At 30.4% G+C, this 23,667-nt stretch overlaps 6 protein-coding genes across 12 annotated transcripts; 3 read left to right on the plus strand and 3 right to left on the minus strand.

The window, feature by feature from the left end:
• The first annotated feature begins 1,010 nt into the window (after positions 1 to 1,010).
• LOC126833346 (alanine--tRNA ligase, mitochondrial-like) lies at positions 1,011 to 5,631 on the plus strand. Its single transcript, XM_050564617.1, has 14 exons — positions 1,011 to 1,290; positions 1,354 to 1,527; positions 1,587 to 1,735; positions 1,792 to 1,956; positions 2,023 to 2,167; positions 2,227 to 2,357; positions 2,741 to 2,894; positions 2,965 to 3,217; positions 3,287 to 3,734; positions 4,011 to 4,201; positions 4,266 to 4,663; positions 4,728 to 4,879; positions 4,950 to 5,142; positions 5,210 to 5,631. The coding sequence occupies exons 1-14, from the start codon at positions 1,093 to 1,095 to the stop codon at positions 5,420 to 5,422; spliced, it is 2,964 nt and encodes a 987-aa protein (XP_050420574.1). The 5' UTR covers positions 1,011 to 1,092; the 3' UTR covers positions 5,423 to 5,631.
• LOC126833347 (acetyl-CoA acetyltransferase, mitochondrial) lies at positions 5,429 to 8,369 on the minus strand. The gene is made up of 9 exons (XM_050564618.1): positions 8,069 to 8,369; positions 7,780 to 7,932; positions 7,606 to 7,720; positions 7,344 to 7,537; positions 7,067 to 7,271; positions 6,886 to 6,971; positions 6,642 to 6,830; positions 6,407 to 6,564; positions 5,429 to 5,754 (listed from the first exon to the last, which is right to left on the minus strand). The coding sequence occupies exons 1-9, from the start codon at positions 8,087 to 8,089 to the stop codon at positions 5,634 to 5,636; spliced, it is 1,242 nt and encodes a 413-aa protein (XP_050420575.1). The 5' UTR covers positions 8,090 to 8,369; the 3' UTR covers positions 5,429 to 5,633.
• Positions 8,370 to 8,551: 182 nt separating this feature from the next.
• Positions 8,552 to 10,240, plus strand: LOC126833963 (alpha-ketoglutarate-dependent dioxygenase alkB homolog 6). Of its 2 annotated transcripts, XM_050565578.1 has the most exons (6): positions 8,552 to 8,717; positions 8,818 to 8,994; positions 9,062 to 9,169; positions 9,340 to 9,429; positions 9,483 to 9,799; positions 10,027 to 10,240. In XM_050565578.1, the coding sequence occupies exons 1-5, from the start codon at positions 8,679 to 8,681 to the stop codon at positions 9,786 to 9,788; spliced, it is 720 nt and encodes a 239-aa protein (XP_050421535.1). In that variant the 5' UTR covers positions 8,552 to 8,678; the 3' UTR covers positions 9,789 to 9,799; positions 10,027 to 10,240. The 2 variants fall into 2 exon arrangements, with proteins under 2 accessions (XP_050421535.1, XP_050421536.1); XM_050565579.1 differs by lacking the exon at positions 10,027 to 10,240 and having other exon boundaries at positions 9,483 to 9,918.
• A 391-nt stretch (positions 10,241 to 10,631) lies between these two features.
• Positions 10,632 to 15,612, minus strand: LOC126833960 (transcriptional regulator ATRX homolog). 2 transcript variants are annotated; one of them, XM_050565570.1, is made up of 8 exons: positions 15,278 to 15,612; positions 13,885 to 14,634; positions 13,597 to 13,802; positions 13,353 to 13,504; positions 12,247 to 12,411; positions 11,663 to 12,163; positions 11,281 to 11,425; positions 10,632 to 11,056 (listed from the first exon to the last, which is right to left on the minus strand). In XM_050565570.1, exons 2-7 carry the CDS (start codon positions 14,611 to 14,613, stop codon positions 11,304 to 11,306), a joined length of 1,875 nt encoding a protein of 624 aa, XP_050421527.1. In that variant the 5' UTR covers positions 14,614 to 14,634; positions 15,278 to 15,612; the 3' UTR covers positions 10,632 to 11,056; positions 11,281 to 11,303. The 2 variants fall into 2 exon arrangements, with proteins under 2 accessions (XP_050421527.1, XP_050421526.1); XM_050565569.1 differs by having other exon boundaries at positions 10,632 to 11,425.
• Positions 15,470 to 21,197, plus strand: LOC126833961 (2-oxoisovalerate dehydrogenase subunit alpha, mitochondrial). Of its 4 annotated transcripts, none has more exons than XM_050565571.1 (9): positions 15,470 to 15,736; positions 18,413 to 18,598; positions 18,682 to 18,880; positions 18,982 to 19,143; positions 19,225 to 19,369; positions 19,446 to 19,649; positions 19,750 to 19,918; positions 19,998 to 20,092; positions 20,180 to 21,197. In XM_050565571.1, exons 1-9 carry the CDS (start codon positions 15,683 to 15,685, stop codon positions 20,244 to 20,246), a joined length of 1,281 nt encoding a protein of 426 aa, XP_050421528.1. In that variant the 5' UTR covers positions 15,470 to 15,682; the 3' UTR covers positions 20,247 to 21,197. The 4 variants fall into 4 exon arrangements, with proteins under 4 accessions (XP_050421528.1, XP_050421529.1, XP_050421532.1 ...); XM_050565572.1 differs by having other exon boundaries at positions 15,668 to 15,736; positions 18,416 to 18,598; XM_050565575.1 differs by lacking the exon at positions 15,470 to 15,736 and adding an exon at positions 17,036 to 17,296 and having other exon boundaries at positions 18,416 to 18,598.
• On the minus strand, positions 15,684 to 23,352 carry LOC126833962 (probable mitochondrial glutathione transporter SLC25A40). Of its 2 annotated transcripts, none has more exons than XM_050565577.1 (9): positions 23,078 to 23,352; positions 22,304 to 22,429; positions 22,015 to 22,211; positions 21,556 to 21,949; positions 21,102 to 21,196; positions 20,936 to 21,017; positions 20,671 to 20,862; positions 15,897 to 15,921; positions 15,684 to 15,794 (listed from the first exon to the last, which is right to left on the minus strand). In XM_050565577.1, the coding sequence occupies exons 2-9, from the start codon at positions 22,407 to 22,409 to the stop codon at positions 15,752 to 15,754; spliced, it is 1,134 nt and encodes a 377-aa protein (XP_050421534.1). In that variant the 5' UTR covers positions 22,410 to 22,429; positions 23,078 to 23,352; the 3' UTR covers positions 15,684 to 15,751. The 2 variants fall into 2 exon arrangements, with proteins under 2 accessions (XP_050421534.1, XP_050421533.1); XM_050565576.1 differs by having other exon boundaries at positions 20,671 to 20,871.
• Between the last annotated feature and the right edge of the window lie 315 nt (positions 23,353 to 23,667).

Genomic DNA, 23,667 nt, shown 5'->3' on the forward strand with positions numbered 1-23,667 from the left:
AATTGATATAATAGCTATACTATACTTATTTGTTATATAATACTATTTTTTACATTCTATTGATAATGTACTTACTTTTTTTTTTACATATAAAATTCTAAATATTCTATTATGAAGAAATGTTTTTTTTAAAAATTACATTAAAAAGAGATTTTCTACATTTTATTCAAAGCTAGGCAAAGCCACTTTATTTAAACTAGTTTAAAAAGTCAAGTGAATTTAAAAAAATGTAACAGTTGAGTTAAAAGTATTCAGTTTTTACTATAATAATATCTCATACTTTTAATAACTTTTTATAATACCGTTGAAGTTTTTTATTACATATTTTTCACACATTCGGTGTAATACATATTTGCAATATATTTAATGTAATAAAGATAAATATATTTATTATGTGCAGTCAAAAACATAAATAAAGTGTGTATTATAATATTTAAAACAAAATTGAAATTTCGAAGGAAGTGTGATACCAAGTTTTTTTAATTTTATGGTTTTACATTTTATGCTAAGAAACATATTTAAGTTTTTCCTTAAACTTTATTTAACTGTCCTGTAACTGTAGATATCAAAAGATAACCAGCACTTCAAATAAATTAATTGTGGCGGTAGGTTTTTTTACAAATTAAATTTTTGACAAATGTTCAACATTATCAATTTGACAATGACAATATCAACATTTTGATCCAAATTTGTGAATATTGTCAATTACATTTATATTTTGATGTACTTTATGTAATGCCCTTCCTTAACTTCCTAAAGTTAATAAACTAATATAAATGTTATTAGTCGGAGTTTTTGTTTTGAAACAATTCAGTTTTAGATTTACTATAAAAAGGGATTATTGATGAAAACTCTCCAAAAGGCTAAACTCGATTTCAATATTATTTTTCAACAGAATTCAAAATTGAAAACAAATCCTTGGAATAAAAAACCAAATATTTTTTCTTATCAGCTTTTATCACGTGATACTGCTTATCAGAACCGCATTCTGATAATGAGGTGAAAAATATTTTTGAATTTTAAATAGGTACTAATAATTATTAATATTTTCCAATGTTCTATACTACGTTATTTGATTATTAATGAACTGTGATGATTAGGTGTAAGTTGAATAGGTTAATCGTAACGCGAAATGGAAAACGTTACAAACACTTTTTGTCTTCGAACGAAATTCGACAGCGGTTTATCGATTATTTCGTAAAAGAAAATGATCACAAGTTCATTAAATCAAGTCCAGTCTTACCTTATAATGATCCTTCAATAGCGTTTGTTAATGCTGGGATGTGTCAGGTTACGATTTACTTATAATAAATATGTTTTGTACGCTTGCGATAATTTGGTTGTACTTTTTAGTTTAAAAATGTTTTTCTCGGCCAACAAACATTGGTAGCCAAGTGTGTGGCTAACAGTCAAAAATGTATTAGAGTAGGAGGCAGACACAATGATTTAAGTTTAGTTGGTTCAGACGGAACCCATCATACGTTTTTCGAAATGCTCGGAAACTGGTCCTTTGGCCAATACGATAAAGTAAGGTCAATACATTAGATTTCAATTAGATACTTTACGACTGACATTGCTTTCCGTAGGCTGTAGCTTGTCGTTTGGCGTGGAACCTGTTGACATCGTCTCCTTACGATATATCTCCAGAACATTTATACATCACTGTATTTAACGGTGACAAACAACAAAATTTAGAAGCCGATGACGAGACTTATCGGATTTGGAAGCAGTTAGGGTAAACATTGTTGAAATTGATTTATTTGGAACAAATTTTAAATTGTTATTTTATAGAATACCTGATAGTCGTATAATTATGAGCGGAAGAAACGACAATTTTTGGGAAATGGGCGAGACCGGGCCTTGCGGTCCATGTACGGAAATACATATTGATTATCCGCCATCGGGTGGAAAAAACCTTATAGAACTATGGAACATTGTTTTTATTCAATATTCTCGGTAAATAAATCTACCAATAATCAATTTCATTCAATGTTAACTAAAATTGAAACAGATATTATTTAGAGAAATAGATGGAGCGATGCAAAAACTACCAAAGTGTTTTGTAGATACTGGTATGGGACTTGAGCGTTTAGCGATGGTATTGCAAGGGAAAAAATCTACTTACGATACCGACTTGTTTTTGCCTTTATTTGACACAATATTCAAAGTAAGTAAGTCTGAGTAAATTGAGAATAATTTATTTTTAATATTTATATACTTTGACAGGTGAGCGGCGTCTCAAAATACACGGGGTGTTTTGAAACTGCAAATACATTAGATACTAATTATCGTATATTAGTCGATCACGGTCGTATGATAACAACCGCATTGGCAGACAACATGCTTCCTAGTCACAAGTACGTCAATCAATTGAGTTCAGCTAAAGCGATTGTTATTTTATTGAAGTTAAATTAACTATATTTACTAACCGACTAATTTGTTACTACCAACTTATAGTCGGTTTTTATAACCTCTACTTTGACTAATTTTACAAATATTTTTTGCTCGACTTATTTAGTGAATTATTTTTTAGTCTACTAATCTAAATAATATTTTCAGATAGTTTTGACTAAATTTACTCGTTGACAATCAATTCATTTTTTATGGTTTATTTAACTATTCTTATAAATATTTTTTTACATTCATAAATCAACTAATAGGTAAAACAGTAGTACTGACTAAAAATTTTAGTAGAAATTATTTACTTGTGCCCATCACTATAGTTAATCAAACGTTTTAGTCATAAATTACGAAGAATCATGCGCAAATCGTTTTTGCTAACCGAAAACAACTTTAAAGTTCAACCTGCATTCGGTCTAATGTCCAGTATCGCCAATGAAGTATCGAATTGTCTTGGAGATACGTATCCAGAGATAAGACGAAATTTAGAAAAGGTTTTTTAATCTAATTTTGAATAACTTATACATTAAAAAATACATTTTTTATTAATGTTTATATTTTTAGGTACAACAATTACTCAAACACGAATACAGCGTTTTTGACAATCTGAGGAAATCGGTTTCCAAAGAATGGCATTACGTAATTGGTCGTTTGCCTAACCTTACGGTATTCAATCCTTATGAGGAGTGTACTGGCTTTGTTCCTGCTTGTAACTACCTCGTTAAACATGACGATATATTGCAAATTCCAGCTTTTACTATGTATGACGCATTTGGTTTAGATGTTCAGACGATAGAAAAGTTAGCCAAAGCTACTGGTAATACAATATCGAAAGTCCTACTGAATATAAATATATAAACAATTTTTTTTTTAAATTATTATTTAGACATGCCAGTTGATTGGAATGAATTTAACGATAAGCTTTTAGCATTGAAATCTAAAACAAAACATTGTATTCGCAACACAAGTAAAATTAATAACTTAATGCACAATTTTCCTGCAACCGATGATGGCTTGAAGTACAATATATTTTGTCAAGATAATCAAAGTTACAATATTTCACCAGCAATACCAGTTAAACTTTTAGCAGTTATCGATAAAAATGGCATCGTCATTAAAGAGTACAACATTAGTGAACACAACAGAGATGACGTTGTTTCTTTGATATTTGACAAAACCAACTTTTATTGTGAAGCCGGAGGACAGGAAAACGACATTGGCATTGTGAAGACAAAGAGTGGGCTTGTGTTTCATGTTATCAATGTAGAAAAAATTCAAGAAAATGGTGTTATACTGCATTATATCAAGTCCAAAGACTGGCCGCTGCTGTTTGGGTAAGTAAATTATATTGTAGTAATTTTAAACTATTTGTCGAGTCATTCTTCACAGTTAGTTTGTCTGTAGTGGCGCAGTGACTAAATTTAAAGACGCTCTTTGATATTCATTTTTTAAAAATTAGCAATAAAGTAAACTACTTTAAAAATCAGTGTTAGAAAAATTTAATTGTTTCACCTAGATAAAAGAAATAATATATACACAACTCTGCTAGGAATATTTGTTCAAAAACTTTACATTTAATGAACATATAATTAATTAGAAAACAATTTTAGTGAAGAAGAATTATTCCTCCAAATTGATATTGATCACCGGCTTGGCTTGATGCGATCACATTCGTCTGTACACATATTAAATGCTGTGTTGAATTCATATTTAGTCGTCACTTGTCAAACTTCGAGCAGTGTAAAAAAAGACTTAATGTCATTTACATTTGAACTATTTGGTCAAAAGTTTACTCCGGAAGGTAAATTTTTTTTTTTAAAAGTATATTTGTTGATTTTTAAATAGTACATAATTTGGCTTCACAGATGCTTTAGCGGTCGAACAAAAAATCAATGACATAATAAAATTAGCCTTGTCTGTTAAAAGAACTACAATGTCGTCAAACGATTTAAATGAAATTGACGTAAAGTTGATTCCGGGAGAAATTTATCCGGACGCTCAAGTACATGTGATAGACATATATGAAGATGATTCATATTTTTCTAGAGAAGCTTGTTGCGGAACACATGTTAACAGTACATCGGACTTGATTGATTTTTGTATTGTCCATTATAAATCTACTAATAAGGAATGCACTTTGGTCGGCGTGACCGGGCCATTGTGCATTCGTGCTAAATCGTACGGTGTCGAGTTGTTGAACAAATTGATAGAAATCGACAAATTTGTGAGTTTGATTTATGCAAGCAACACAACACCATCAAAGGTACTGAATAGAACATTTATCCTTCTAAAGAATTTAATAATTAAAATATCTAAAAACTTTTTAGATTCAACAAGCCGTTATGGAAATTAATGATATAAAATTAGAGTTAAAAAAAAATTTGAAAAAGCATATACCTTTAAAAAATAAAATAGAATTGGATAAAAAAATATTGTCTTTAGAAAGAAAATTTCAAAATGTATTCAAAGAAGAAAAAAGGTACAACATAATATTAAAATATTGTCTTAGTAATTTCGCCCAGTATTTAAACATGTATTTTTATTTATAGGAAACTTCTTGAAAATGATTTAAGAAAATTATATGATGAAAAATGTGTGGTCGGTAGTGTGGACGTTAATGATTTTTACTTTAATGATAACCGAATTAATTTTGATGAAGTAACCCGTACATACGGAGACATCCCTTGTTTACTTTTTGCATACAAAAATGGAATTATTTTCATGTACTGTCATGTCCCCGCGGTAAGTATTTATATTTCAGCGACTAATTTAACCGTAAATCTAATATAATTGTTTGGTTTTTATTTAGTCGTATTCAGATGATGACAGTTGGTTAATCAATGTATTTACTATGTTAAAAACAAAACCGATAAAGTTAAGAAATAAAGGTCAGTTGAAAATTGCGGAATTAAAAATTAGAATGTTAGATAGCTGTAGAGCACACAAATTAATCGATACTATCGTTGGAAACACCAAAGATTATTTTAAACGCAATCAAGCCTTCGAAACAAATTGTAAATAACAGATATCTGTGCAAAACAATAATATTTTTTTATTTGTAAAATTACATACTTGTAAATATAATTGCAAAATAATATCAATAACGTATTTATCACGATTTTAAATTTTAAAAATATGTCTCAGTCGTCCCACGCAATTACTTCATTGGCAAAATTGCTGGTAAAGGCCAAAAGGTAAATTTAAACTAAATTTTAACATTTTTTTTTTTTTTATTACAACCGTTCTATGAGAATTGATGATGCTCCGCCACCGCCATTGCAAATCGAAGCTACTCCTTTTTGTCCGGGTTTCAGAGCTTTAGCCAAGTGTATTACAATTCTAGCACCTGACATGCTGTAAAACATACAAATTGTAATATTTAAATACTAAAAAAACATTTTTTAAGTTTGCCCCAAAAAAGATTTGTTTTTTAATTTTATGTTTTAGTCACGATGCTAAGTTGAGAAGTGAATTTAATTTAAATATTTTTTAAATACATGACAGGTCTTTAGTTGCACAATGTTGTGTTTTAAAAATTCTTAACAGATAACAAAACAAAAAATTACAAACTAAACCCAAGGAATGAATAGTTTAAATAAATATTTGTATTGGGAATTTAACAGTAAAAGTTAAAAGTATTTAAGCCTAATTTTAAATACACATAAACAAAAAGAGTAAAAAAGTGTTTACAATTTTTTTTTTTAAAATGCTACTTTTTATTAAAAATACTTAAAATTCTAAAAACATTTTATGCAAATATTTTTAAAAATTAATTGTGACTTTATACGTTTTTAAGCACTAGAAGTTAATTTCATTCAACTAATCAATTGATCAAATGGTTTTTTTCTTTATTTCACCCACAGTTTTGACAAATTTGATTCTGATATAAACACGTTTAAAGACTGTATTAGATGGGGCTGCAGTACTTTTGTGTACTAAATTTCAATTTAAAAATTAATGAGTAAATTGTTCAATACTTTTGGTATCCATTATTATTTATAATTACCCAATAGGATGACCCAAGCTGACGGCACCGCCATGAATATTAACTTTGGTCGGATCAATATCTAGTTTGAGTATATTAGCCAAAACGACTATACTGAACGCTTCATTTATTTCCCATAATGCGATATCATTAATGGACAGTCCACTTTTACTTAATAACTAAAAAAAAAAAAAAGAAGATAACATGGAATAAAACATAAGTCTGATGTGGACTCTTTGGGTTCTACAAAACTTACTTTTGGTATGGCAACTGCTGGAGCTATCGGAAAGTCTATTGGATCAGTAGCACCGTCTTCAAAAGCAACAATTCTCGCTAAAGGTTTCACGTTGGTTTTCGCAACAGTCACTTCGTCAGTCAACACTAAGGCTGCTGCACCATCGTTTATTGTCGATGCATTACCGGCAGTTACCGTTCCATTATCTCTCTGAAAATGACAGTTAGGATGTAACATTGAAATAAAGATATGATATTAAAATTACTTGGAAAACAGTGTTTAATTTCTTAAACTTATCAAAATCAACCCTTTTGAATTCTTCATCTTCCGATACGATTAAGTCAGGTTTGCCTAGAAGAAAAAAAGTATTATTTATTGTTATTAAAAAAAAGTTTCAGAATGAAATGTATAACATTTTCATAAGACATTCAGCTTTTAACACAGACCTTTTTTCTGAGGTACATTAACGGGTACAATTTCTTCAGAAAAAGCACCTTGTTTCCAAGCTTCAGCACTTTTTTTGTAACTACTTATGGCAAACTCATCTTGCTGATCTCTCGTTATGCCACATTGTTTGGCAGTATTTTCTGCACAACTTCCCATGTGTATTTTATTGTAGACATCGGTCAAACCGTCGAAAACTATTCCATCCTTCGATAAAAAGACAATATTTAATTAAAGCGACTATTGAATGTTATAAATGTCACCTAATGAAAAAACAACCGATAAATTAACTCCGCCATATTTTGTATCTCCTCTTGCTAGATAAAATGGTACGTTCGACATGGATTCCATGCCTCCGGCAACAATGATATTTTGATGGCCACACAATAAACTTTGCGAACCTAACATAATGGACTTCATGCCGGAAGCACAAACTTTGTTGATGGTTGTACAAATGGTAGATTTAGGTAATCCTGAAACCAAATAGGATATTTTTGTTTTAATTATTAATCAAATCAAATTACATCCATCGTAAACTTACCGGCAAATATTGTTGCTTGCCTAGCTGGTGCTTGTCCGACACCACCTTGACACACATTGCCCAAAAATACTTCTTGTATGTCGTCTTTGGAAAAACCAGACCGCTCGACAGCAGCCTAAGTAGAAAATAATATTAAACGATAAATTCTCTGTAGTAATTTCCATAGTCAAGTACCTGAATTGCTACAGCGCATAGTTTGGTAGCAGACAAACTTTTCAGAGACCCTCCGAAAGAGCCAATTGGAGTTCGCGCTACGCTAACAATAAATACATCTTTCAACATGACTGATGACGTCGATATATATCTTTTAGCAGACTTCACGAAAATCTATATGATTATCGAGGTAAAAAAATGAATCTTTAGTCAAGTATATTTTTGTTTAAATATTTAAATAATTAATATTATAGTTGAAATGAAGTAGAATAAAATATACAATTTAAACAACTATGTTAAGCATATATACCTTTTTGGTTAAGAGCCCCATTGTTACTTGTTGGTAATTTTTTATACAACTTATGCAACTGAATTTAATCAACAACCTTGAATTAGTAGGTTATAGGTAAGTAATTCAGTAATTGAAAATTGAGAATATTCTAGTTTTGGTAATTTTATAGTTTTACAAAATCAATGTTTGATTAAAATGAACTTATACAAAAATTTAATGTTTCAAACAGTATATATTTTACTATACGGAAGTAGAAATATAATAGAATATAGAATATAGATGCAACTTGGAAACAAGACCTTGCCCTTTGGCCTGTGAAGAAAACATATTATTTTTATTTTAGTTATTTGAATTCAAATAATATTTATGATTACCGATTGATATGATCTAAAGGTTGGTAACACGGTTACAACTTTGGTTGGTAGCATGAAGTGTTTTTTTATAATAACATTGATATGTGTCGTTATCATAATATTGTAATTGATAACAAAAAAAAGACAGCTATGTAAAAAGAATGAATAAATAAAAAAAGTTTACACTTAAATGTTAAATCTTTAAACTAGCATCAAGTAGATCGAGTACTTGCGTTTTAAAATCAAAATAAGAGTATTAACATATTGTTTTTGAAATGGCTATTGTTAATTTGAAAAACCACAAATTATGTAATGTAAGTTTTGCACAAATTTTAATAGAATAAAGAGTACTTTAGAATCATAGTACTTTCAAAAATAATCCAACATTAATTAATTAAAAAATTCTGACTACAGGCTTGCGATAGTGCCTATTACATGCCAAATTTCTTAACCGAAGAACAAGAAAGTTATATCGTGGAAAAAGTAAATTCAGCCCCCAAGCCTAAGTGGATTCAGTTGAAAAATAGAAGACTCCAAAATTGGGGTGGTATACCTCACGCTAAGGGACTGATACCAGAAAAAATCCCAGACGTGAGTAATACATAGTATAAGTTCAGTAGGAAAAATCATAAAATATCATTTGATTTATTGAATATAGTGGTTAAACGGATTTGTCAAACAAATCGATAGACTTGGTGTGTTTCCCTCGACCAATCAACCGAACCATGTTTTAGTAAATGAATATTTACCTGGCCAAGGAATTATGGTAATGTTTTTTTCAACATGTTTTACAATATAAAACAATGCAATTTTTTTATGTGTTACTAAATGTGTTTGCAGTAATTTTGGCTAGTTGAACTTTAACCTACTATTTATAACTTATTTAGCCTGCGACTTATAATTATTGTTAATGTTTCCTGCACTCAAAAAATGTAGCCTCATTTGGACGGAAGTCTATTTTATCCAACAGTTACAACAATCAGTTGTGGATCTCACACCATCCTCAATTTTTACGCTGCACCAAAGGTATATTTTGTCGAACTGGGATTTTATTTTTTAATAAATATTACATTTTGCAGCAAGATGGAGGAAATGGTACATTGTTAAATAAAAAAGTGTACAGTATATATTTAGAAAGAAGAAGTCTGCTCATTTTGCGAGAAAGTATGTACAATGATTATCTGCACGGCATTGAAGAGATCAAAGAAGATATAGTGGATGAAACACTTTTGAATATCAAGTCTTGTGGGTTGGACACTAAAAAAGGAAAAATAATATTGCCAAGGGATACACGCATATCTTTGACGGTTAGAAATGTGCCCAAGGTGGCCAAACTTAATTTGAACAATCTGTTAAAAAATAACAGCAATACCGAAAAACACTAACACAAATATTTGTACGTACAATAAAATGTTTGCATATATTATATTGTATGATTCACTTAAAATATAATTATATTTCTTATAATATTTACAATAATAGTTTCTCTCATACAATTAAATTGTACATTTTCAATTTTGTATGTTATTTTTATATAATTAAAATATATATATATATATATATATTTATTTATAATATAATTATTATTGGTAAATATTTAATAAATTACTTTATTTTTTCTAGTGCGTACATATTAGGCATTTGAAATAAAAAAAATATTGATACATTTACAAACAACATCAAAGCAAGTTAACGCTGAGACCAGAACACTACAATTCTTGGTTATTTACAGCACTCGCGCACACAAAAAGTCTTATGACAATAAAAGTAATTAATAATTAATAAAAAAAAATATATACAATTGAAAGTATATGGCAAACCCACGTCGCTCAAAATATAGATATACATATTTGTTTAAATAAATGTAATATTGATTTGAAATTAAAACTAATAAAATTTCAAAAATGTAAAACTAACATTAATTTATAATGCTTCTCGTTTAGAAGGTATAGTATGTATTCGTATTTACAATAAGTGTAGCCAATCAAACATTTTTTAGTAGTGATTAAGATTTTTAAAATAGAAAGGTATATTATTCAAGTTGAAGTGCATAAAATGAGAGGAGTTTGTATAATTAATAATGTCCCTAACAAGAGTGCAGCAAATATTTAATTTTATAAATATCATCATTATAAATCAAAAACCAATAACACAAAGATAAAAATAACCATTACGTTAGTTCAACATTACAATTAAAGATGTCAATTAAAAAGAAAACTATTTATAGGTACGATTTTCAGAGTTTATTTCAAAACAAATTATTGTGCTCAAAAGCATTTTACAACAATTATACCGTTTTAAGTATCTTAATAAAAACTAAAATTAATATACATAATGTAAACACTGTCTTATGAATTATGACCGTAAAAAAGTACACAAAATAGATGCAATAAAATTGGATTATTGCTTTTAATAAATAATATAAACCAACATCTATGGTTAAAAATTTGTTTAAAAATGAGACGTACACACACTAGCGGTCACAACCAAATATTTAAACACATTTATTGACACCTTCTTAGTTAAAACTGAACATGTAAAATTAAAATTAAATTTTCCTAACAGCTTTTGATTTTTAGGTCGACTAATAATAATCAATAGCTGGTGGTTTATTACCTACCATAATTATTTAATATGCTTACCATGCTGAAAACTTAAATACAAAAAAAAAAAAAATTCTATTAATCATAATAAACGAAAAAAAATAATATAAAATTATAAAAGTTAAACAAGAATGTGTCTATTGTTAACACATCAAAACAAAACGTGATATGGTATATGTCGAACATAAAAAAAGTGTAGTCTATTAATTTAGAAAAAAAAAAGTTTAGTTGATTTCATTCTTATTGTTCAAAGAAGTAGACTTGTTTTACTTACAAAGTGTAATACAACGAAGTTTGTTATTTTCGATTCCTTGCTTTACGATCCTTCGAAGGAAGAGGAGGTAGATTGCTGTTCGAGTTGCTTTTTACCACTCCAATACCAGCTGTAGTTATTTTCGCCGTGACTGCATTTCCAGCATCTAAGAATATAAAACAATACACATATTCAGATACAAAAAGAAAAAATAATAAATTAGTAGATTTCATTAAAATCTTAAACAAAAACCAGTGGTATACTCGTGAAGGTATAATCCGATTGTACTCGCCTCTTACTTTTTTAAGTACGCATTTACTACTATGGTGTACTCTATGACGCAGGTACACCACACATCGTACATTCCACGACTACACCACAGACAACAATAATTCATAATTACTTCTAGTTTTTGAAGATCTTTCCGACGGAAGAGGTACAGCTGGAGATTTCTGATCGACTTTTTTGGAAGGTTTCTTTTCTGCTACGGCTTCCTTCTTTTGTTTTGTCGCGCTAATTTCTCTTTTCTTTAATGCTGATGACACTGAAGCAAGCACATACGTAGGCTTCACGGGCGCTTGAGATTTTTTGGTTGGGACGGACTTTTTAGAAACATTTCCAGTTGATTTTTTAGGTGGTTCTTTAACAGCAGGTTTTTTTTTGACAACTTTTTTTGGTACAGGTTTAGTTTTGCTGGATTTATTATCCTTAGTATCGTCATTGTCACTTTCTTCATCTTCACTTTCTGATGACGAATGTCCGAAATCATAGGACGGTCTGTTCTTGGACAACCTGGACGATTTTTTTACAGGTTGTTGTTCGTCTGTTGATACTTTTCTTTTGACAGTTATGCTTTTCTTTTTCTTTGTGAGTTGAGCTTCATCTTTATACAAACTTACATCCACTAAAAATAAAAATAAGTCAGTCGATACATATAACTCGGGACAAAGGATAAATAACATCTAATCATAGTTCTACAGCACTTACACCCATCGGGATGTTCTTCAGTTACTGAAGGTTTTTCAGATCCTTTTTCAACATCAATTGATCGTTTAAGAATGTTTTCAATTCTCAACTTTTCTTTTTCTGGAAGTTTCCATTGTTCTTTTTGAACTTTTTTCAATGTTATGTTGGTCAATATACAATCAAATTCTAAAAGAAATTAATTACAATCATCAAGAAACCAGTGAGTTCTAAACCAATACAGTGTTGAGACATTTCAGAGTAAAAAAGAAAAATACCCACTTTATGAAAAAAATGTTTAATACATTTATTAACAAATAAACTATTAGAAAATAAAAAAATATTCATTTATCCCAGATTACTATTTTTGATATTATTTAACAATAAAATAACATTTTAAGTTAGAAAAACTACAATTTTAATTAAGTTTAACCATAACAATCAATAGTGATTTTATAAAAGATAGAAAAAGAAAGAATGAATGGCGTCCATGCAATTACTGTTTTTTTAATTAAATGATTAATGGAAACATAATTGTTTTTTCAGACAGCATTACATGAGCTAACAACAATAATAAAGAATTATTGCTAACGTATAATTAAGATAAGATATAAAATGACGGTATTTATTAAAATGTATCATTATTTTGTGTTATGATCCTTTAAGGAAATCGAGATTAATACTAGCACTACACGTTGTTCTGACAACGTTCTTTTACTTGAAATTTGAGATTAGAAAATAAATAACATTGTTAAAAGCCATATAAATATACAGCCCAAGATAACACATAAAATTATAGACCTTAATAATAGATATCTGTTTTAATGTTTTCATTTTTTATGTTATAATTATTGGACTTAAGATGATAATAATATTAAACTGTTGACAATTACAATAAAATGTTTAACAATTTAAATTAATAAATATATTAAAAACTATTTAAGAGGACGTTAAGATTGTTTTTCTTCTTCTTTGTTTATTTAAAGTTGGTGAGTAGAAATATTAAAAAAAAAACTGTGACAAATAAGAGTTCTTTTCTATGTATTGTGAAAATATGGTAATTTTACTGTTAATATTGATCTAAGTGGAAATTTATCTTCTAGAAATTACTTTTTGAAACAATAATTCACCTGTATGGTCGTAAAAATCTGGTTTAAATTCATCATTAGGAATTTGTGCTAGCCATCGAATTCGTATTCTTCGACTGGCTCTATGTATATTTTGCATGGCTTGACACAAGTAAAATCCACCCTCTTCATTGCGTACAGCCAAAAACTCATTCCTAAAAACGCATTAGTAATGTTAAATTGATTATGTGAAAGTGTATTTTGTGACAAGTATGGAACAAATAATCAAATTAACCAAATTAATTACTTGTAAAAGACAGTAAGTTTTTCATTATTTATTTTGGAAGAAGATGCAGATTTTGTTGCAATTTTTGTCATAAGCTGAATTTCAGGTGGTAAAGACAATTGGAAAGGTTGTGTAGGAAGCCTAGTACGTTTTGATTTTATCTCTTCGGTTGGGTTGTCTTTATTTGATGTTTTGTCTTTTACTTCTTCCTTTTCACTCTCTAGTTGCTAAAATGAGGAAACAAATAATTAAAAAATGTATGCTTAAAATTAGTAAGTGAATTTGGATAATAGTAACTGAAACAATTACTCTGTGTTCTCTTTTTCGTTTTCCCGCTGCGACTTTTGAAATGTTTGGCAATCCCTGTTCAATTTTCTCTGGTGTTGCGGAAACGGTAACAGAAGACACTTGCTCTTGGTTAGATTTTGCTGCAGTTTGAGCTTCTGTTGGTTCTTGGCTTACTTTGGACTCATTCTCTACTGGTTTCACGACTGTAGATTCGGACCCACTTTCAGATTTGGCCACTTCATTAACAGGGGCCTTGACATTGGGCAATACCGTGTCTGCTTTTTTAGGGGGCAAGATCGTTGTTTTTTCTTCTTTCTTTTGAGATAAATTTTCGGCTTTAGGTGCAGGAACCGAAGCAGTTATTTTAACATCTGTCGGCGGTTCAATAATGTTTTTTAAAGTGACTATATTCGTATTAGTTGTTTGTTGATGTGCATTTGGTGGTTCGGCGGCTTTCTTTTCAATTGTCTTTGCCTCAGACACACCATTGCAAGAAGAGGATTTTTGAACAGTTGTTTCGACCGAATTCACTATGGGGGATGGAACGACAGTCAGTGCAGTTTTGTGTTCATTCACCAAGCTTAAGGGTTGAGCAGCCTGGGCCGTAGTATTCAAGTTGAGCGGTGTTAAACTTGGCGGTGGTTGTACTTTGGATGGCGAGGTGGTTGTGGTTGAAATATTAGGTGGCGCCAACACCGTAGGTGGTAATGGTTGTTTTACTGGAGAACTCATAGCACCAACACTGTTCATTTTAAATATTTAAAGTTCAATCTAAAAAAACAATATCACAGAATTCATTAAGAAATTATTGTGATATAGACAAAACACTATAATAGAAACAAAATTAATCAATTTAATGGTTGTTAATTAACCAATTATAGGTCACTATTTTTATGATTTTAATGTTTCATTTAACACCTAATATGATTGTTTGTCAATCACAGTATAAGGAAAATGTAACATTTTTCTATTTTAGCGATCACTGGCCATCTAAGACATATATTTAAATTATAAAAAAAAAAAAATGTTATTTATATATAATGCTTCTGTGGTCAAGCAATTTATTACTGAATCTTTGTTGGTGATAGGTATGTCTGTGATCGAGGGATTGAAAAGCAATTTCGGTGTATATTTGTCGTTAATCACAACGACGGCAGAACAGGTGTACCGTAGACATAACATAAACAACTGTTGTTTTGTTGGTTTTTTAACTACCTGTCTGGGCCGCCTTATTGGCGGACCTGGATCTTTTTCACTAAATCGACAATTTCGTTGCCTAAAAAACTATGAGCCTATTGTGGTTAACACGGACACGGGGTGGAAAAAACAGACAAATCACAAGACGCAAAACGGTTAGATCAACGGCATAACGCGATCGTACACAGCTTTTGGCCTGTGCCAAGTGCTTGTTTACCTAGGATTCGTTCAGCAACAACAGACGTTCGGCACCGCTTCTTTAGACCGACCAATATCATTCGGCGTCGTTCCGCCCATAACACACGGTAAATGAAAACGCCGACCAAAGTTCGGCACAGAGAGACGATTATTTTACTTAAATTTTTTTTTTACTTGTATGATACAAGACACGAACGTTGCAAATTATTTTCCGCCGTACCTACGCGAAACGTATATTATATTTTAATTTTGTTATTATAATTCACAGTACACACAAACACGTATACACACACACACCACATAAACAAGACGACCGCGTATCGAAAAACAACACTAAATCGTGCCACTTCACTTCGCACAAACACAAGTCACAACAACAAACGAATCAACAAACCCGACCGGACTCTCGGGACACCGCCAGGCGATGGCGTCAGTTCGGCATCAGTGCAGCCAACACGGCCAGCCGAACGTTTTCCCGGTACGTTTGTCACACTTAAATTATGATTAAAATCTTTTTCAGAAAATAATGAAATATCCTGGAAAAATATTTTTTTAATTAGATACCTAATTGTATAATTTCATCACGTAGTTCTAACTACATTGTATAATTAAATCTATCAAACTAATATAGATCTTACCATTTCCTTGAAACTGTTGAAATACCTAAAACATGAACAAAAACATCGATGACTATAATATTATGATGTCTTTGAATTATGAAGTTTATAATTTCCAAAGTGTATTTTAAACAACTCATGGCAGTTATTAACCATTTTGTTAAATTGTCAAATTTTTTCAATTATTCAACTAAGTCCGTTTTTCTTAAAATGTTGTCAGTTTAGTAATTTTTGATAAATGTAATTGAATTTTACAATGAACAATTAAAAAAAAATAGTAAAAATAGTTTAAAAAAACAAGTAAAATCACGATGTGCACCTTAAGTAGTACAATTAATGCTACTTTTTCAATTACCTATTGGCTATTCTATACATTACTAGAAGCCAGTATATAATTTTAGCAAGCTTTATTAGGTACTCATTATGATTATATAATATATGTAAGTTGCGATTTGATTAACCATAAAATTTGCGAATATTGTCACCAGTAACGTGCATTAAACTTTCTAATTTGAAGGGCTTTCATTTTCATAGACTCTAGTTACATTAGTAATAACTAATAAGCAACATTTTTAATGGAATGCCATAATTTATATAATATTTTTAATGTTTATTACTAAATTTGTATTACAATGTAAGTAGTAAGTACAATAAGAAAAAGTTCAATTGTAAAAAATATTTTTAATCACTCCCTCAAAAACGAATATATAGGAATACCAACTTAATTTGAATCTATCTTATTTTTTTTTCATAAGTTACACGGTTTGTATACTAAAATTATACTTATCACTGTAACTTATACTACGGTCAATCATGAAGTATTAAATACAAGCTGGCAATACTCAATTGTTTTTATATCAGAAATTAATTTTCAAGGTAAAATTTGAATGGCCGAAGTCGATGTTTTCAATAGTATCGATATACATACCGTTAGATTTATCATTTTCATAATATCAGTATTCAGTATCATAATACCCACATGATGATAATTACAAGAATAATGTTAAATGTTTGTTTTACAAGACTCATATTTTACTTATCAGTGTCCTGTGACAGCAGAGGCCAGAGAGTTAGATTATTGATTATTAAGTTTTTGAAAGTATAGCAACAATGGTGCTAAGGAGGGGGGGAGAGTTCATCGGCCATTGAGATACCGTATCGATAGCCTTTAATCGACAGGTAACAGGTGTCGGAAATCATTTCATTCATATTTTATTAGTATCAAAAGTGTATATATTTCATACTACGGTGCGCGAGTCGGTGTGTTCACTCAAAAATCGTGCCACTAAAATATTTGTTTAAATAATTTTATTTGGTAGTTTTTACATGTCACTGTTTGGGTGTTTATAAAACGCAGAGAAAGAGATATTCCAAAGATGAACGTTAATCGTTTTTTGAAGCTCAATTATTTACCATTCAGAGTAATTATATAATATAAATACAGCTAATGATGTTTTAAATGTTTTTAGCATGGAACATGCTAGTATGGCCCCCACCCCGAAAACGACCCTAAATCAAGACTATATTATCATCATAAATCACAAGGAGATTATAGGTCAGAACTAATCATTATTCAGGAGCCAGCAGGCTAAAGCATGTTCCACGTTTTACAATTTTAGCCTTTAGGCTCTAAATAAACTAACTTTTTTTTATTAAACACTTATAATTTTCATATTAAATATTCATGTTTGTTTTAAAACTATAATAAATATAATACCCGGGCAATTTTTCTCATGAAGACTGAAGGGTTCGGACTCCCACCCCTCCCTATCTGTATGCGTAACTGTGGTCTGTGTATTTATACCTACAACACAAATTAGGTTGGTAGATGTGAAAAGCTGAATACACCTCCCTATTTCTCTCGATTTTAAAATTATTTGTATATTTTTTTTACACATATATTCTTGCAGTTTTAAAGAGTATTTAACTAGGCAACATTCGAAAATAAATGATTTATTAATTAATAAATAATGATAAAGAAAATTTACTATTTACTATTCCAAGCTATTGTAAATACATATTAAGTGGAAATCCCTTTTTTCGGTTTAAAATTTATTTTTATCATATTATAAAATATGATTAATGATAGAATTATAATTTTATTCTGTAGCTCCGATGAGGAGCTGAGAACTGAGAAGGTATTGTTTTTACAATGATGTATTTTTATTTATTTATTTTTGTGTCTGGGCCCACGAAATTGTTTAAACCGCTAAACTGATTTCTTCGTGTAGCAACTCTGTAGATCGGAAATTGTACCAGTAAGATACTCTATTCGGCCAAACATTTTAAAAAGTAACCCCTTCCTCCCCTTCAAAATCGAGAAAAAAGTACTAATTTTCAACTTAAAATTACTTCGCTCAATAACTTTTATAAAAATTGTCGAATAACGTGGATGATTTTCAGATATATCCGTATTAATGGTTGTTGACCTACGTTTCGGACTCTTTGCTTATTCGTAGTGGAAATGAAACCACTTCCTCTATATTATCCATGTATTACCATTGAATACTCATCTATGCGTTATTTGTTTTATTTAGAAGAAATGCATCAAGTTCAAAAGTAGTACATCAACTAATTTAGAACAACCAAAACATATAGGAATTAAACAAGTTACTTACACAAATAAATTAGATATTTTTGAGCCGTCCAGTTTAAAAACTACACCAATTTTTAGAGTTTTGGACTGTGCAGGAGAATTGAATAAATCGGCCGAAGCAATTATTGTGAGTAAACTGTATATTAAATGTTGTTTATCTAAATTGAGTAATATTCATATGTGTAAATACATTAATTTAAAATTATTTAGGTCCCAAACAATGAAGAACTGCTCAAAATGTACAAATCAATGGTTTTACTATCAGTCATGGATAAGCTTTTATATGAATCACAAAGACAAGGGAGAATATCATTTTACATGACTAATGAAGGCGAAGAAGCAGTGCAGATTGGCAGTGCTGCAGGATTACTGTCCGATGATCTGATATATGGCCAATATCGTGAAGCAGGTACGAACACAGTTAACATATAACTTATAATTTGCTACATGTACTCGTTTACAATCATTATTACAATTTTACAATACAGGCAAGTTTTTATTTTATTTTAGGAGTGTTATTATACAGAGGTTTTACACCTGAACGTTTTATGAATCAATGTTTCGGTAATATTGACGATGAAGGCAAAGGAAGACAGATGCCGGTACATTATGGATCAAAAACGGAGAATTTTGTAACTATATCATCTCCGCTAACCACTCAACTACCTCAAGGTATAGTTGTTTCTGACAACAGTTTTTATTTAGTAAAACTACATTTTTAAATTGCATATCTAATTATATATAGCTTTTTAGCCGTGGGTTCAGCATATTCGTTCAAAAGGCTCAATAACGGTCGATGTACTGTCGTGTACTTTGGCGAAGGAGCCGCAAGTGAAGGAGACGCACACGCCGCGTTTAATTTTGCAGCAACTCTAGAGTGTCCCGTAATTTTTGTTTGGTAATTCAAAATACTAGTACCTAGTAATGTGTTTCCATTTCATTCAATAATTATTCTTAATAACTATTTTTTTCAGCCGTAATAACGGATACGCAATATCCACCCCGGCCAACGAGCAGTTTCGAGGAGATGGTATCGTAAGTCATGGACCCGGCTATGGAATTGCTACGGTACGTGTCGATGGAAACGATATATTGGCAGTTTACAACGCAATGGTGAAAGCACGACAATACGTGATGACTAATACCAGACCGTTAATATTTGAAGCCATGACATACAGGTTTTTACAAACTATATACATTTTTAAATATAAAGTTCAGTTTTTATAATGTTATCGACATTACTTAATCTTTGTGTTATATGTGTATATATATTTTTAGGAGGGGTCATCATAGTACTTCAGACGATAGTACCGCTTACCGGTCTAAAGATGAAATGGAACAATGGGCAAGTAAAAATCCTATCAGGAGATTAAAATTATTTTTAGAAAAAAAAAACCTTTGGAATGACCAAGATGATTTAAAGTACGCAAGTGATACTAAAAAGAAGGTAAATATAAATTATCACGTCAGTTATGAATTACATTTGAACTATACAATTATTTTTAATTATGATTTGTCTTCTAAAGTTAATGCAAACTTTCACGATAGCATCGAAGAAAAAAAAACCCGACTGGAGGCAAATGTTTTATGATGTTTACGATGAACTCCCAGAACATCTTATGTAAGTCGTAAATTTACATGACGATACTCGTCATTTACTCATTGTGTTAGGGATCAAAACAAATAATGCACATTTCTTGTAATACAGGGAACAAATGAAGGGTTTAGAAGAGCACCTAAAACAAAACTCTCAACATTATCCCGAAAATGATTAAAGATGCACACCTGAGCGAGACGACCTTAAGGTTTTTAAAGTGATGCCCAAATCATCATTAATATTCAGTTATGTATACGCTGTATGACTACACCACTGGAAATTTTTATATTACTTTTATTCGGGTTTTTTTTAACTTTTTTTTTTTATCAAAGAATTATGCGGCTGATCCTATTTTTAAAGGATAATTTTGTTTTTAAATTTAAAAAAAACAAAATAATCAGTGTAATAACTAATAAGTAACGCAATATTTTAATAATATTACATTTTTTTTTTTTTTTAATTGTCATTGTCATGGTAACTTTCACAATAAAATACAACGCTGATGGTAAATAAATATTACTTCTCTATTACTATAACATATTGTTGGGCGCATTGGTCACATCATATTTTTAATACAAAAAATACGACAAAATATTAATTACCTCTGTAATATTGCATATTTCTATTTTGGAAAAACATCTTTCCGTATTCAAACGTAGATACCATTATTGCACACGCTGGTGCTACTTTGATTATCCGAGGAGTTAGGCCACTAAATATTGCACGTACGCCATTCCTGTGGTATATGTCTCCAAGTGTTTTAAACGTTGAATATGGCGCTTTTCCTGGTGGCTCTATTGTAACTGATAAGTAATAAGTGATTCGGCAAAACAAAATAAGCACAATGATTTATTCAATAGGACTAACCTGCTATGATTTCTTTCTCAGCTAACTCGATTTGTCTAATAGTTTTAACAACGTCGAAAGGTGTTGTTACTGCTGAAGCAAACTACAGTGTTAAAAATAATTCTCTATTAATATAATTCAACACTGAAACAAGTCGTCATCTAATATAAATTTAATCATTTATTACCGCGCCAGCTATCATTCCAGCTAAAAAATTGTACATGAACGTGGTTTGTTTCCCAGATAACTGTTTAATTTTTTCGTACGTCAACCAATAAATTCCTACAAATGTAAAATAACTTAATTAAGACTTACAAAAGTTTGTATAGAAATATAAATACATATAAACAAGTATTAGATCTAGATTAGTTTTAAAAATCATAATATATCATATTAAAAATTTGAAGTTTTTCAAAGTAACTGTAATTAAAAATTGTAGTTAATTATAGTGTCTGACATTGGTATTCAAGAAAGATTTCACAGAATTGTTTGTAAAATAAATAATTACAATTTTGTATCAAATAGATGATATAATATTCAATGATACATTTTGTTTTGATGTAAATAAAAAGTTTTCTGACGAATTACAAATTTGTAATGTTAGAATATCAATAGTAAATATAGATCCACCTCAAACTTACCAGAAAACGGAACATCCCTGAGTAAAGTTGACCCGAGACCTTTCCACAGACCTTTATATCCGTGGTAGTGTAGAAGACTTTTTAACGCCTCGTGTACTTCGAGGTAACTAAGTCTCTTTGACTGCATTTTAGTGCGCACAAGTTCTAACGGACTAACCGTAGTGGCTGCTCCAAACCGAGCAATACAACCCGATGCAGCCGATATCCATAATAGCTGGTTTTGATCAATATTTGACTGATACTTTAAGCTTATCAAATCAACAAGTCGACATCGTATTTGTTCGTACGACACAAAGTATACAATAGTAGCTGGTAATGCAAGTATTAGTGTGGGACTTAAACCACTCCATAACGACATGGTCCCTTCGTTTCTGATTATTTGTCTGAAAGCATCCTAAAATCAAGAAAATGAAACATTATAAAACAATTTAATCACTAAAATAGCTGAAGTTAACTCACAATTGTACCATTAAAATGACTGGGTCTGTCATACCATTGCACATTTCTGTAATATGGGCCATTGTTGGGACTTTTTTTTAATATGTCACACGGACAAATGTGATCCATTAAACCGTTTGAATAAAAGAAACATTTCTTTTTAGCTGTGATTCTAGTTTGAGCTTGCAAACGTACCTTAATGACGTCTAACGGTGTAACTGAAAAAATTATGCATACATAGGGCGAGCTTATTTTCATTAGCCGTAGAGGCGGGTAGACATTTTATAAAATACTCAAATTGTGTACTAACCCAGTAGTGAAGTGGTTAAAGCTCCGGTACAAGAAGCGGCCATTTGTTGCACGGGTGTAATTCTGAAGCGGGGATCATCGATGTTGAGATCAAATTGATCGCTCATATTATCAAGAGATGTTTCACCTGCAATTTGAATCCACTTAAAATATTTTAGACAACAATATAGTTTTATTTACAAAGTAATGCGGAAAACTATCAATGAAACACATAAAATTAGGTACATCACACGCTTCTGACGGCAAAAAAGTATAAAAATACAGTTTAAAAAATTGTTTTTATCAAATCTACTAACTTTTTTATGAATTTGTTTAACTCTTAAAGTTCTAAGATTATTTAAAATATTATTATTATTTACGGGAAAGTAGGTCCAAAAAAAAAATTCAGGACAGTAGTTGGTGTAAAAATTTTGTATTGCCTCCTGAAAAATTTCTAGAAAGTGTCAAAAGACAAACAATAAGTTTCTAATTATTTTTTTAAAAACGAAATAATAATTTAGGTATAACACTGGAAAGTCTCAGTTTGTTTATTTTGGAATCTTTCGTCTTCGGCAAACTGTGATAAAGTTATTTTTAATTGCATCAATGTTTGTATTTTGGTATAATACTTTCACCTGTCCTTCAGGTATAATATTTTAAATTCAAATAGAACTACACAACGGTTTTGAGCAATATTGTGTAACCTTTCCCACTCCTCCAAGCCAAAGTCAACGATTCATGTAAAATAATATAAAATATCATAATTTATGACGTATAGTTTAATTTGTATACTTACTGGCGTTAAGTTTTCTACGTCCGATCACATATCATAGCGAGTCGATACTTAAAAGTACAATAAAAAACATCCCAAGAACACAACGAGCATGTCAGATGTCTACAATACATTAACAGCCGACATAGTAATGAGCCAAGTTACAAAATTGATTGGTCATTTACAAAAAACGTACCGCTAATTAGTTTTAAGTTTCAGCTTTAGACGGCCATCACTTTTCAATAATATTGTCGAACAAGCGTTCACTGTAAATTGTATTTAAGCAACACATAGATTGATTCTTGGTATTCACGTGGTGATAACAACTGATAAGGCACAATATAACGAACTTCCCCTCTTATCACGGCCGGTGATAAGATAAAATATGAACCTACGAAAATTTAAAGATGCTGATTGAGGGATGGATTGGTTTGGACTTTGGTCTGCCGTCTGGAGTTTATGAATAATATCTATTTTCTTACCTAAGCATTGCTACTGGTGTCACAAATTTGGTCCCTCTTTCCCAAGAAAAACATTTTATAGTACAGGGTGATTCATTAAGGACGTGATACTCATTTTCTCTAAACATAATTATTGCAATTTTGTAGTTGTGT

This window comes from Adelges cooleyi, unplaced genomic scaffold (assembly GCF_023614345.1).
Source record: "Adelges cooleyi isolate 19-005CV unplaced genomic scaffold, UGA_ACOO_1.1 ACOO_flye_CR_arks_rails_tigmint_CR_PRNA_2, whole genome shotgun sequence".
Classification (NCBI taxonomy): Eukaryota; Metazoa; Arthropoda; class Insecta; order Hemiptera; family Adelgidae; genus Adelges; species Adelges cooleyi.